Here is a 13,862-nt window from a genome sequence, read left to right as displayed (position 1 = left end):
GGGAGCGGGGTTCATCTGTGGGAGCAGGGGAGGGTTTGTTGTGTGGGAGCAGTTGCAGTGTGCAGTCAGGGCTCTGCTTCACCAGCCCTCGGGACATCCCAGCTCAAGTGCAGGGGAGGAGAAGAATGGCTGGGCAGCTGTGTGCAGCCACAGGCACTGCCAGCAGCACAGCTGGAATGGAGGAAGGGTCAGGCAGGTCCCGCTGTTGTGCTTTGCAAAAGCTGACCCCATGAGGCGAGGCGTTGGGAGTGGGAGCTTTCTGAAGTCTGAGCTCTGGTTTGGGGCTCGCTCAGGCCTTGCTCAGGAGTGTTGGCAGGGGTTTTCCTCCTGTGCCCTTTCCCCAGCTGTCACAGTTACTGTCTCCGAGTTTCCCCAAGCCAAAACCTGTCTGCATCTGGTTTGGGTTTCAGTAAATTTCAGATGCTATTTTTTGCCACCTCTACCTTTCTGTGTGCGTGAAAAACAGCACTCCCGTGTCCCTTGCTATGTTTGGGGAATGTGGGCAATTTAGCAAATGTAAGATGGGCAGTGCCTGAAAGCAACCACGTAGCCAAAATAAAATGTGGGTAGGATGTGAGTTCTCTGTATGGGTTGTGGGTCAGTGACGGGCTGATCACACTGGGGACTGGCATGTGGGAAGCAGTACGTGCACTGAGCAGGTCATAAACAAGTTACAGGTTACGGAGACGTGCAATTTTTTTAATTCTAGGTTAGCTTTAAGCTGCTGCAGGCTCCTTTTGGAGAGCAATTCCATGGTGTGTGTGGCCCCCAAAGATCCCTCATTGCTTTTCATCAGGCAGCTATTGACACAGGTTCTGGCTCTTCAGACTTAGATAATTACTCTGCTTCCTCAAATTCCTACTGCAAGATGAAGGTGGGTTTAGGGCTGTTTTGTTTATTCTGAAACGGCTCTAAACCAGAGCTGGAAAAGTCCAGCAGAAACAGACAGTACTGAAAAAGCTGTTATCAGACAAGGCCTCCATGGCACAGGCTCTGCAGCGGGGCAGAGGCAGTGCACAAAGCTGCCATCCTTATCCAGCAGCCCTGGGGTGTGTGCTGTTGTTGGTTTGTCATGGGGATGTCAGTACAGATTAGGGTTTCTCTTTCTTTCCAAGCCCCCAACATGCAGAGAACCAGGAGTGTTCCCACAGTCTATTTCTGGATCTCTCTCAGCCCAGCTGCAGGGCTGAGTTGTGATTTGTGGGGCAGGAAGGCCTGTGGAGTTTTCCTAAACTACTGCTGTGCTGCTTGGAAAGGGCCCTTCTGTAATTGCAGCCTGTGCCGTGGCTTTGAGGAGCTGGAGATGCAAACCCAAGGGGTGAAGTCAAACCTGAACAATCTCTTTGTGTGCTTCTTGAAGGAAAGGTCCACATGAGCTTTGTCCTGCAGCCATGGAGCTTCTGCTGCAGTCTCACCTTGGCTGTGCTGGTGTGTGTGGCAGAACACTTGTCCCATTCCAGGGAGGCAGCAGGTATGTCTTGGCTGTGCTCCAGACCTGACCCAGGACAGCAGAGCTGCTGCTCTGTGCTCCAGACCTGACCCAGGACAGCAGAGCTGCTGCTCTGTGCTCCAAATGTGACCCAGGAGAGCAGAGCTGCTGCTCTGTGCTCCAAATGTGACCCAGGAGAGCAGAGCTGCTGCTCTGTGCTCCAGACCTGACCCAGGACAGCAGAGCTGCTGCTCTGTGCTCCAGACCTGACCTAGGACAGCAGAGCTGCTGCTCTGTGCTCCAAATGTGACCCAGGACAGCAGTGTTTTCTGTGCTCCAGACCTGACCCAGGACAGCAGTGTTTCTGTGCTCCAGACCTTACCCAGGAAAGCAGTGTTTCCTGTGCTCCAAGTGAAATGGGCACCATGTTCCAGGCCAAAACCAAAAGGGAATTTTTCTTCCAAGCCTAACCCCAGGTAATCCTTGAAACCTGACTGACTAGGAAATCAGTGCTGTTTGCCTTGTTTGGGGTTACTCAGAGGCGTTTGATTCTGCTGCTGGGAGCTGATGAGAGCAGGTATTTCTGCCACCTGTGGCTTCTGTGTCCCATTCAGCCGTGGCTCTGTTCCCTGCTGTCCCTGCCCAAGGCTGTGTTCTGCGCTGAGCCCCTTGGCTGCCTCTGTGCCTGCATGCAGCAGTGGCTCTGGGGCTGGAGCAGAGCTGTGGCTCTGGGGCTCTCCTGGCTGGGGAGGCAGAGCCCTGTGTGCTGGCACAGACAGGAGGAGTGTGCCTGGCCCCACAGCTGCAGCCTGCCCTGGAGAAGGCTCAGGCTGCCAGTGGTGGTGAGGATAATGGAGCGTGTCCCACAGCGACGTGGCCTTCTGCCTCCCAGCCCGGTGTCTGAGCACAGGGGACCACAGGGGGGCTGAGCTGCAGGCAGGATCTGCTGCAGAGGAACAACCTGGGGCTGGTGGGCACTGTCTCCCATCAGGAAACTGACTCAAGGAAGAGAAGACGAGGGTGAGGTGAGGTGAGGTGAGGTAAGGCTGGCAGCAGAAGTGGAAATTTTGGGTTGAATCTCCAGCCATGGTTCTCTTGGATGCCTTGTCCTACTCAGCACCAGCTCCGGGACCGTAGCCAAGGTGGTGAGTCTTGTCTACCCCGAGCATCTGCTGCGTGGCAGGAGGGAGCACCAAGTCCTTCTGGCTGTGCCAGGGCTGTGAGCAGCACTGTCAGGCCGGCAGGGACTGTCGTTGGGGTGGCACAGAGCAGCTGTGGCTGCCCAGCCTGGGCGCTGTGGCTTGGCAGCACTGAGAGCAGGCACTGCCAGGTGCAGGTTCAGGGTCCTTCTGTCCTTGAGGGAACCATTGGAAGCTGCACCTCAGTTTATCTGTGAGTTGGAGGCAGAGACAAAGGCTGGATGATCCTGTGGCAGGGCAGTGCTGGGGATTAATTGGCTCAGAGCTGTTCTGAGATGCAAACTGAGAGCTGGTTGTTCACAGCGCGTCGGGGCCTGATTCTCACCCTGAGCTACATCTCCATGCCTGCCAAAGTTTTTCTACTGCTACACAGAAGGATGTGTTTTCAGCAAAGACTTCCATGTAGAAGACTGAAAAAAAATTAAGTAAAAAGTAACTCCAAGCTCGGAATGGTGTTGCCAGGGAGAATGTTTACAAGGAAGCAGCCTGATAAACAAGGAAAATCGGTGAGTTGTAAAGAGGTGAAATTGTGTGGCAACAATTCCCAGCTTGTCAGAGCCTCACAGTGGTCACAGCCACCTCAGGCTGACTGCAGAATCTCCGTTTTTACAGGCAGCCTCAGGAAAGCAGGCTGGACTGAAAAAGTAACGGAATTATGTGGAACTTGTCTGAGTCACTGACCCTACATCTCCACAAGTTCTTTCAGGGACTGCCATGAAGGAGGACCAAAGAGGCTGCAGCTGAGAGGAGATCTGCCCTTTCTGGTCACCAAGGGTTTCAGATCTCCTCCCCTAGCCTCTCCCAGTCTTTTGTACTTTGTGTGTTAATCCATCCAGTGCAGCATACACTGACAGAGGCAGGAGCTGGAAAGCTTGCTCTGAAAGCCTCTGAATGCTGCTGGACCAGCCACAGGCATGAACTTGAAACCCGTGCTCATCCTCCTTGGTCTGGCGTTAGCCACGATCTTCGCCTTGGTCTGCGTGTTGCTGACCAGAGAAAGGAGCCCCAGGAGCTGCCAGCACCTGCCCCCGGAGCAGGAGGACACGGAGGATGGCCAGAGCCTGGTGTTTGCTGACCTGACAGCTGAGGAGATGTCGCAGGTGGTGCGGTACCTGCAGGGACACCTCGGGGTGCCGCTGGTGGACGCGTCGCGTGCCGAGCCCTCGGAGAACTGCATCGCCTGGGTGGATCTGCAGGTGCCCGCCAAGGCAGAGGTGCTGCGGTTCCTGGACGCCGGCGGGGCTCGTCCCCCCCGGGAGGCTCTGGCTGTGCTGTACTTTGGGAAGCAGCCGGAGCCCAACATCACCGAGTACGTGGTGGGGCCGCTGCCGAGGCCGGCGTACCACCGGGACGTGACGGCGCACAAGTACGGGGGGAAGGTGCCCTACCACCGCAGGCCCACGCTGGCTGTTGAATACAAGCAGATTGGAGGGTTCCTGAAGAGCCAAGTGTTCCCCTCAGCTCCAGCTTTCATGCAGCAAGTGATGGAGTATGATGGAACCAACCTTGCTGCGGTGACAGCTGCTCCCCGTGGATTCCAGTCTGGGGACCGGCTCACCTGGTTTGTCCTCTTCCAGAACGTCAGCGGGTTCTTTGTGCACCCGGTGGGGCTGGAGGTGCTGGTGGACCACAGCAGCCTGGACACGTCGCAGTGGGCGGTGAGCAGGGTGTTCTACAACGGGCAGTACTACAGGGACATGGTGCAGCTGGAGAGCGCCTACGTGCAGGGCCGGATGAGCGTGGAGAAGGTGAGGAGGGCGCCGTGGGACGGGGACTTCTCGTCCATGAAGCCTCGAGCGGCCGCGGCCGCGCCGTTCCCGCTGCAGTTTGAGCCGCAGGGTCCCCGCTACAGCGTCAGGAACAACCGGGTGCTCTTCCAGGGCTGGAGCTTTGCCTTTGGCATGAGCGTGAGCACGGGCCTGCGGCTGTTTGACATCCGACACAAGGGGGAGAGGGTTGCCTATGAGATCAGCGTGCAGGAGGCGCTGTCCGTGTACGGCTCCAACTGCCCGGCGGGGATGTCCACGCGCTACATGGACGGCAGCTTCGGCCTGGGGCGCTACACCTCGCCCCTGGTGCCAGGGGTGGACTGTCCCTACCTGGCCACCTATGTGGACACACACTCTCTGTCTGACAGCCTGAGGCCCAAGAAGAGGAAGGCTTCAATTTGCATCTTTGAGCAGAACCTGGGCTCCCCACTGAGGCGCCACTACTCCAACTTGCAGTCGCTCTACTACGGGGGGCTGGTCAACTCCGCTCTGGTGCTTCGCTCCATCGCCACCGTGGGCAACTACGACTACGTGTGGGACTTCATCTTCTACCAGAATGGGGCCCTGGAGGGCAAGGTGCAGGCCACGGGGTACCCAAGCTCATCCTTTCTCCATGGGGATGGCCTGAGATATGGCAATAGGCTTTGGGAGCACACCCTGGGTACCATACACACCCACTTTGTCAACTACAAAGTGGACTTGGACGTGGCAGGTAGGAATGGATCTTCTTTTAATGTCTGCCATTGTTCTGCTAAGCCCCAGAGCTTTGAGGTTTGCCTCCTTGTCTATACAGTCCCTAATAACTGACATCAGAACTCTGCTTCTTTATTCTCCTAACCTCTTCTTTCATTGCAAAATTATTTTTTAATACATAAAGCAGTCTGTCAAGGTCATTGAGTGGAAAGCAGTGAGAATTTCTGGGAGCTCTGTGTTCAGCTCAGGGAAAGTATGAAGGGTAGCAGCTGAAAAATGTTTGTGTTTCCTTGAGGCCTCACGTCTGGCACAGTGTGTGTTGCCATAGGCACGGGCAGGCAGACGGGGAGTCGGCCCTGTCTGAGCACAGACAGAGTGAGCCTGCATTCACAGAGCCTGGTGCTGCTCCTGGCACTCCTTCTCCCTTGGGAAGATCCTCCTGGTGTCTCTCTGCCCCCTGTAAAGCAGGGCAGCTGTCCTGGTGCTCCGTGGGGCTGAGCTCCTGCAGATCCCTCCCCTTCTTCTCTTGAGGGAGCACCCGGGCGTTGGATCCCGAGTTGTGAAGCCACTGCAGCGACCCAGCGAGGTCCCCTGCTCCTGTGTGCAGTCCCAGTCTGGCAGTGGATGTCTGCACAGGGTTATTGGAGCCCAGGAGCAGCCCCCTGCTCACAGTGAAGTGCTGGCAGCCACCCTGGAAGCGCAGGGATGCTCAGCCTCAGCTGCTCAACTCCGCTCTGGTGCTTCGCTCCATCAACCCATGGGCGACTACGACTACGTGTAGGACTTCATCTTCTACCAGAATGGGGCTCTGGAGGGCAAGGTGCAGGCCACGGGGTACCCAAGCTCATCCTTTCTCCATGGGGATGGCCTGAGATATGGCAATAGGCTTTGGGAGCACACCCTGGGTACCATACACACCCACTTTGTCAGCTATGAGGTGGACTTGGACGTGGCAGGTAGGAATGGATCTTGTCTCTGCTTTTGAAAAGTGCTCGCCAAATACTTCTCAAGGAACTCCACTTTTCTGGTGGTTGTACAGGTTTTCCTCTCCACTTGTGGGGCAGGGTGGTGTTGCAGTGAGGGGGTGGCAGAACTGCAGGAGCAGGGAGAAGGCAGATGAAATCAGACTGTCACTGTTAATACTGCCAGGGGAAGTGTGGGCTTAGAAGTTTTGTTCACGTGAGAAAAAGAAAGGAAAAGAGCTCAGCTGTGCATGGATCTTCCTCCGTGGGGCTCAAAGCTTCACAGATGGCCACAGGTTCAGCTCTGAAATGGCTTTTGTGGAAGATGAGAACTCACATGTTAAAGGGACAGAACACAGAGGGGCTTCATGGTGGGACAGGCAGGAGGTTCTGAGCAATAACCCCTCTGCCAGACCTGCACAGGCACTGGCCATCAAATGCTCTCAGCCGCCTTTTGCCACCTCATCCCCAGATCAATTTGCTCCTGCTGCTCCAAACCTTGGGCCCCTGTCTCTTCTTTGTGGCAGGGCCTGAGAGCAGCCCAACACTGCTCTTGTCAGTGATGTGCAAATGTGTGCAGCACCCAGGCTGCTCCAGGGGCCTCCACTGTGCAGGATGAGCAGTAACAAAGCTCGTGCTCTAGTAAATTAGACTTGTTTTGGCTTCACAGGGGTGAAAAACTCCCTCGTGGCCCAGGACATGGCGTTTGAGATGGCGCGGGCTCCCTGGAGCCCAGAGCAGCAGATAGAGCGGCCACGACTCACCAAGAAGGTCCTGGACACAGAAGACCAGGCTGCCTTCCAGCTCCAGTCCAAGATGCCCAGATACATCTACTTTGCATCCAACAGCAAAAACAAGTGGGGCCACCAGCGTGGCTACAGGATCCAGATCTCCAGTTCTGCAGGGGACCACGTCCCCGAGGCCAGTTCCATGGAGAGGGCCATCAGCTGGGCAAGGTCAGGCTGCTCTGGCTGGCTTGGCAGGTTCTCAGCCCTGCCAGCTGGGAAGGCATTGCTGGATGTCCCTTGATGGGAGGCACAGGGAAGCACTCCTCTGGGCTTGCTCCATGCGTGCAGGCCTGTGCTCTGCAGGCTTTCAGGAGGTGATTTAGCTCTGCCCTGCCTCGGGGGGCTGCTCCCCTCTCTTTTCTTGTCCTCAGGTACCAGCTGGCTGTCACCCGGAGGAAGGAGGAGGAGCCCACCAGCACCAGCATCTACAACCAGAACGACCCCTGGACGCCCACTGTGGCCTTTGCTGACTTCATCAACAACGAGACCATCACCAACGAGGTAAGCTGGGCTCCCTGGGGTGGAATGTAACACCCAGCCCAGGCTCAACGGGAGCCCCAAGGAGCAGAGAGACTCCAGCACCACCCCTGGGACAATGGGCCCAGCTTTGAGAGCAGCAGCCCACAGGAAAGTGGGTTTGAGCATCCCCTTCTCTGTGTGTCTGCTTGGTACTTTGGTCAGAGAACACAGAGAGGGTGTGCAGAGCAGAAGCTTGTTTCTCCCTGTGGAGAAATGCTGGCAAAACATCATGAAAATCTCTGTGAGGCCATGGAGGTCAAAGCAAGGGTCCTTCCACAGGGTGGATAGCTGCAGCCATGGCTGTGGCAGGTCTTTGGGGAAGGGAGGAGCTCTTTCCCAGGAGAGGGGAGCTCGGTGTGTGGAAATGCAGCTGGCTGGTGCCCATCAGGGTCCCCCTCCTTCTCTTCTGTCACTCCCCACTGCCCCACGTGTATTTTGGTCACTGCTGCTGCAGCTTCTGAAGTAACCCTGGGCTTGTGGCTCTTCCCTGCCTAGGACCTGGTTGCCTGGATAACTGCTGGCTTCCTTCACATTCCACACGCTGAGGATATTCCCAACACTGTGACCGTGGGAAACTCGGTTGGTTTTCTCCTGAGGCCCTACAACTACTGTGACCTGGACCCCTCTATATACTCCCCTGATGGTGTGTTTTTCACCAGTGAGCAGGACTTTACATCATGTGAAATCAACCCTCTCGCCTGCTTGCCCAAAACTGCCTCTTGTTTGCCAAACTTTCCCCCATTCACCTATGATGGTTTTCGAAATATGAGCAGGCTTTAATGCTACAGGACGGTGAGGAGACGTGGTCACAGACACCAGGCTGACTGCTCTGTCTCCAATTTTCAGCTTTTTAGTGAAGTTGTCTCAATTTTCCGTTGTCCAGTGACTTCACATTTTATCATTGCTTTTGAAATAGTGCTCTTGAAAAGGGAAACATGATTTTCCTAGTATGATGTGAGGTGGAAGTCTACATTATCTGTTGATTCCTGAATTTGAGTCTATTGCCAGAGGAAAGGGAGGAGAAAATCCTGTTCCTCTGCTGTAGAAGCAAGTGCTGTGTAGTGTGTATCTCAGGTTAAAATAATGAAATGGTGCTGGTCCAAAGCTCTCAAGTGTCTCATTCTTACAGCAGCGTCTCCTGGGGGGTGGTGCTGCTCTCTGCCATGTTTCCTGTGCCCACAAACCAGCCCAGCGTGGCTCTGGCTGTTGTCAGGGCATGGGGATGTCTGGAGGGCAGGAGGGACAAGCTGGGCTGGAGGTGGGCACTGGCACCAAGCCCTGTGGCCGCTGGGGGGAGGCTGGGTCATGGCCAGCCCTGTGTGGGTTGTGGCTTTCAGGCCCTCAGTGCTGGGCACAAGGGAGGGATCTGGACAGGACCTTGCAGGAAGGGATCTCATGGCTTTCATGGTTTCACCTTTCATAGCTGATGGTGATGCAGCGTGGCCAGTGCCTGTTTGCCAGGCTGCTGGCTGGGCTCTGGTGCTCCCCTCCTCGCAGCCCCGTCTGTGCTAGCCTGTAACTCGGGATCAGTGGGCACCTTTGCAAGGTGACAAAGCTGTCCCCTCCCTCCTGGCTGCAGCGCCGTGGGGATGTTGGCAGCAGCAGTGACGGCAGGGCTGTGTCAGGATGGGGCAGTGGTGCTGTGTTTAGCACTGCTCTGCACAGGGAAGGTTTATCTCTGCAGCCACTGCTGCCTGCCCAGCATCTGCGGGGTTAAGAGAAAGGGGAGAAGGGAGAATGTGCTTATTTCCCCTAAAGGACTGCATCCATCCTCTCCAAGCTCTGCAGTGTAGGATCTGGGACCAGAGGGGAAGGACAGATGTACAAACATTGAGTTTACTTAAAATTATGGCCCTCTAGGGAAGCAGAGCAGAGTTGCCTTTTATGGTTCCCAGCAAATCCTGGCAATGTGTGAGAACGTCCCCTTGCACCCTCCCTACGAGTTCCTTGGGGCTGTTTCCTGCTGAGGAAACAGGGGAGGAAAATAAACCCGAGCCAACCCAGCCCCTTGTCCTAGTGAGTTGCTGTGAGGATTCCACAGCTGGAAACGTGTCCTGGCAGACTGTGAGAGCACTCGGTGCCCCAGCAGCCATGAGCCTGAAAACAGTGCTCATCCTCCTTGGTCTGGCGTTAGCCACAATCTTCGCCTTGGTCTGCGTGTTGCTGACCAGAGAAAGGAGCCCCAGAAGCTGCCAGCACCTGCCCCCGGAGCAGGAGGACACGGAGGATGGCCAGAGCCTGGTGTTTGCTGACCTGACAGCTGAGGAGATGTCCCAGGTGGTGCGGTACCTGCAGGGACACCTCGGGGTGCCGCTGGTGGACGCGTCGCGTGCCGAGCCCGCGGAGAACTGCATCGCCTGGGTGGATCTGCAGGTGCCCGCCAAGGCAGAGGTGCTGCGGTTCCTGGACGCCGGCGGGGCTCGTCCCCCCCGGGAGGCTCTGGCTGTGCTGTACTTTGGGAAGCAGCCGGAGCCCAACATCACCGAGTACGTGGTGGGGCCGCTGCCGAGGCCGGCGTACCACCGGGACGTGACGGCGCACAAGTACGGGGGGAAGGTGCCCTACCACCGCAGGCCCGTCACGGGCAGGGAGTACGCGGATATCAACGCCCTCATTCAGAGGGAGCTGAAAAAGGCGCCGCGCTTCCTCGCCGCGTGCTGCGAGTCCGACGGAACCAACCTGGTCACCCTCACCACAGCCCCACGGGGCTTCGAGTCCGGCGACCGCGTGACCTGGTTTGTCCTTTTCCACAATGTGGCTGGCACTGGCTACTACCTGTCCCCAGTGGGGCTGGAGGTGCTGGTGGATCATGGGGACCTCCAGGTCTCCCGGTGGCAGCTGCGCAAAGTCTTCTACAACGGCCGGTACTTTGCCAGCACCGGGGAGCTGGAACAGGAGTTTGTGGCGGGCACGCTGGAGGTGGTGAGACTGAAGCAGCCCCAGGCTGATGCAGTGCTGGGCTCAATGAAGCCCCGGCGCCTGCCTGGGACCCCGGGCCCGCTGCAGTTTGAGCCGCAGGGTCGCCGCTACAGCGTCAGGAACAACCGCGTCACCTTCCAGGGCTGGAGCATCGCCTTCGGCATGAACCCCAACACCGGCCCGCGCCTCTTCGACATCAGGTACCGTGGGGAGAGGATTGCCTATGAGCTGAGCCTGCAGGAAGCCTTAGCCCTGTACGGCTCCAACTGCCCCGGGGGCATGTCCACCCGCTACCTGGACGGCAGCTTTGGCATCGGCAGGTTTGCCTATGAGCTGGTGCAGGGCCTGGACTGCCCCTACACGGCGACCTACGTGCACCGGCACTACCTGGCGGAGTCAGACACTCCCAGAACCAACCAAAACTCACTCTGCATTTTTGAGCACGACTCTGCCCTCCCTCTGAGGCGCCACTTCTCCGACTCCCAGTCCTTCTACTACGGCGGGCTGCGGAAAAACACGCTGGTCATCCGCACCATCTCCACGCTCATCAACTACGACTACATCTGGGACTTCATGTTCCATGCCAGCGGGGCCGTGGAGGTCCGGGTGCACGCCACAGGCTACATCAGCTCCTCCTTCCTCCACGGCCGAGGCACTGACTATGGCAACAGGGTTGGGCCCCACACGCTGGGGACGATGCACCTCCACCACATCCACTACAAGGTGGACCTGGATGTTGACGGTAGGTCTGGCCACGTTTGTGCATGGCTGTGGTTTGCTGGGGTGCAGAGCTTGAGAGGGTTTTCTCTTCTGCTTCACAGGGCAGCTGAACTCCCTGGAGACGCAGGATATGGAGTACGAGTTTGTCAGAGATCCCTGGAGTGCACAGAACACCATTGAGCGGCCATACCTCCGCAGGGAAAGGCTGGAGAGGGAGGATGAGGCAGCGTTCCCACTCAATGTCCCCATGCCCCGCTACATCTCCTTTGTCAGCCCCAATCCCAACAAGTGGGAGCACCCACGCAGCTACAGGATCCAGATCATCAGCTTTGCTGGGAAGCACCTGCCCACCAACAGCTCCATGGAACGCTCTGTCAGCTGGGGCAGGTGGGTGTGCAGCCTGAGGCCTCAGCTGCTTCTGCTCCTGGTGGAGGGAGGCTCTCACCCCTGGGCAGGCCTGCAGCAGGGAAGGGTTAAGCAAAGGGTTAAAGCAAACATGCATAGCTTTTGGCTCTGAAATTTCCTTGAGATGTTGCTCAATAACATCTGCTCATGGCAGTTCACAGGCAGGAGCCTGACCCCGCGTCAGACTGATTTAGAGCAACCCCGTGTGTTTTTGCCTTTGAGGGGAAGTAGGCTGCAGAACGAATTCCTCAGGGGAGCACTGCCATTGCCAGGTTGTGATGCCTTCCCATGAGGACAGAATGCCTTTTGGAAAATGCTTGGGATAAGCGCAGACCGGTCTCACTGCCAGGGTGAGCTGCTGGGGAAGTGTGTGTGGGGCAGAAGCAGCTGGGGCCTAAGGCGGTGTGCTGGGCATTGAGTGGCAGCATTTGCACCTGGATCCATCCATGTTCCCCAGGCATGCTGGAAAAGCCACAGCAGCAAGGGATCCCCCACAAAGCTTGGAGATGCTGGGGCTGCTGCCCATTACTGCCCTCTTGGCCCTTTCCCTCCCCACCCCAGGGCAGACCGGGGATGCCCAGCCCCAGTTTGGCAGTGCCTCCCAGCTGGCAATGCCATGGCTGGCGTGGACAAGCCCCCGTGACCCCTGTGCTGGCAGGTACCAGCTGGCTGTCACCCGGAGGAAGGAGCAGGAGCCCACCAGCACCAGCATCTACAACCAGAACGACCCCTGGACGCCCACTGTGGCCTTTGCTGACTTCATCAACAACGAGACCATCACCAACCAGGTAAGCTGGGCTCCCTGGGGTGGAGAGAAGCTGAACCTTGTGGGGCCATCCTGGCTCCTGCCCTGGACAGGAGCTGCACCTGTCCCAGAGCCAGACAGAGCAGCTGCTGGGCTGGCAGTCCTGCTCAGCCTGACAGATGCCTCGTTCCTCTTCTCCCAGGACTTGGTTGCCTGGATCACAGTGGGGTTCCTGCACGTCCCTCGTGCTGAAGACATCCCCAACACAGTGACAGTGGGGAATGGTGTTGGCTTTTTCCTGAGGCCCTACAACTACTTCAACGAGGACCCCTCGGTGGATTCACCTGACAGTGTGTACTTCAGCAGCGAACAGGATGTCGGGGCATGTGGGGACAATCCCCTTGCCTGCCTGTCCTCTGCTGCCACCTGTGCCCCCCGCCTGCCCCCCTTCCACTTCGGGGGCTTCCTCAACCTCAGCCTGGTGCCGCCTCTTGGCGGGCTCTGATGGGCCAGGGGCTGCTGCTGGCTCAGGGTGCCTACTCAGAGGGTCTCTGTCCCACACCAGACCTGCTGTCCCCCTGCCCAGGCTGTCCTGTGCTGCGAGAAGCTCAGTTCTTGTTTCAGCACTGCCAAAGGAGGGCCCAAAGCCTGTGAAAAGCAGCCCCCTGGGTGTGATTTTTTATCTCACCCTGGATGTCACCCGGTGCCCACAGCCGCTCCCCTCCTCTGGGATGGGGCTTCCACCGCCTTCCCATCCCTGGTGCACACAGGGGGACAGTGCTGGCCAGGGCACAAAGCTGCAGCTGCCCTCGGAGCTGCGTCCACCTGAGGTTTTGCCTGCTGTGGCAGGAGTCAGTGGTGTGGGGTTGCTGTGGAACTGCCACAGGATGCCCAAACCCCCTGCCCAGCCTCGCAGCCATTGCAGCAGAGGGCCAGCTCTGCAGAGGGAGGTGCTGCCCTGGGCTGGCTAGGAGGCTGCTGGAGGAGCTCTTGGCTGGGTCTCTGGATGGGCACTCCCCGGGCTGGGCTGCCCCGTGTCTGCCCTTCCCAATAAACGGGCACTCGAGTGCTTTTCCTGAACAAACTCCCGGGTGCTGCTCTGTCTCCCGGGGCACGGCTGAAGCCCTGGTTGGGATGGCCCTGGCTCAGCTCTGCGGGGCTCCGGGGGCTGTGGGGCTGCCCCAGAGCCTGGCACAGTGCCTGGCACGGCTGTGTGAGTTGTCCTGGCGCTGCTCCTGGACCCCAGTGCTGGCAGGAGCCTCCTGCCAGGGAATATGGAGCAAACAAGGGAGTTAATGTTTAACAGTTGTTCCGAGCTGTGTTAATCAGTTCTGGGCTTGGCTGCTGCCCAGCCTGCTCAGCCCCCCTGTGTGGGGACCCTCGGTTCCACACCCCCAGCTGCATGTGCAGCTCTGGGCTGCAGGATCCCAGAGAGCCCCTCCCCACCGTGCCAGGCTGGCATGGGGACACCAAGAAGCTTGGTGAGGTCAGTGCCAGCCCTGGCACACGGCTGCAGATGCTGAACACTCACCAAAGTGTCCCTGGGGGCACGGGGGGTATCCATCCCCTCCGAGCCCTCGCTGTAGAGGGTGGCTCTGTCCAGAACAATGCTGAGAGGGGCTTGAGCAGCTGTGGCATGTGCCCCTGGGAGCCAGCTCAGCTTGCTGCAGCACACAGGGGAGGAGAGGGCAGCTCAGGCCATGGCTCAGTGTGA

The 13,862-nt window shown here is 57.9% G+C and overlaps 1 protein-coding gene across 9 annotated transcripts; it reads left to right on the top strand.

The window, feature by feature from the left end:
• Nucleotides 1–1,708: 1,708 nt before the first annotated feature.
• AOC3 (amine oxidase copper containing 3) lies at nucleotides 1,709–13,228 on the top strand. Of its 9 annotated transcripts, none has more exons than XM_038163207.1 (6): nucleotides 2,136–3,134; nucleotides 3,241–4,007; nucleotides 9,916–11,020; nucleotides 11,100–11,385; nucleotides 12,062–12,191; nucleotides 12,351–13,228. In XM_038163207.1, exons 2-6 carry the CDS (start codon nucleotides 3,543–3,545, stop codon nucleotides 12,651–12,653), a joined length of 2,289 nt encoding a protein of 762 aa, XP_038019135.1. In that variant the 5' UTR covers nucleotides 2,136–3,134; nucleotides 3,241–3,542; the 3' UTR covers nucleotides 12,654–13,228. The 9 variants fall into 9 exon arrangements, with proteins under 9 accessions (XP_038019141.1, XP_038019135.1, XP_038019136.1 ...); XM_038163208.1 differs by having other exon boundaries at nucleotides 3,241–4,024; nucleotides 9,933–11,020; XM_038163210.1 differs by lacking the exons at nucleotides 9,916–11,020; nucleotides 11,100–11,385; nucleotides 12,062–12,191; nucleotides 12,351–13,228 and adding exons at nucleotides 6,723–7,008; nucleotides 7,212–7,341; nucleotides 7,855–7,938; nucleotides 9,377–9,390 and having other exon boundaries at nucleotides 3,241–5,109.
• Nucleotides 13,229–13,862: the final 634 nt, after the last annotated feature.

Source organism: Motacilla alba, chromosome 27, assembly GCF_015832195.1.
Source record: "Motacilla alba alba isolate MOTALB_02 chromosome 27, Motacilla_alba_V1.0_pri, whole genome shotgun sequence".
Lineage (NCBI taxonomy): Eukaryota > Metazoa > Chordata > Aves > Passeriformes > Motacillidae > Motacilla > Motacilla alba.
Note: the sequence above shows the minus strand (reverse complement) of the source record. Positions and strands in the feature narration are given on the sequence as shown.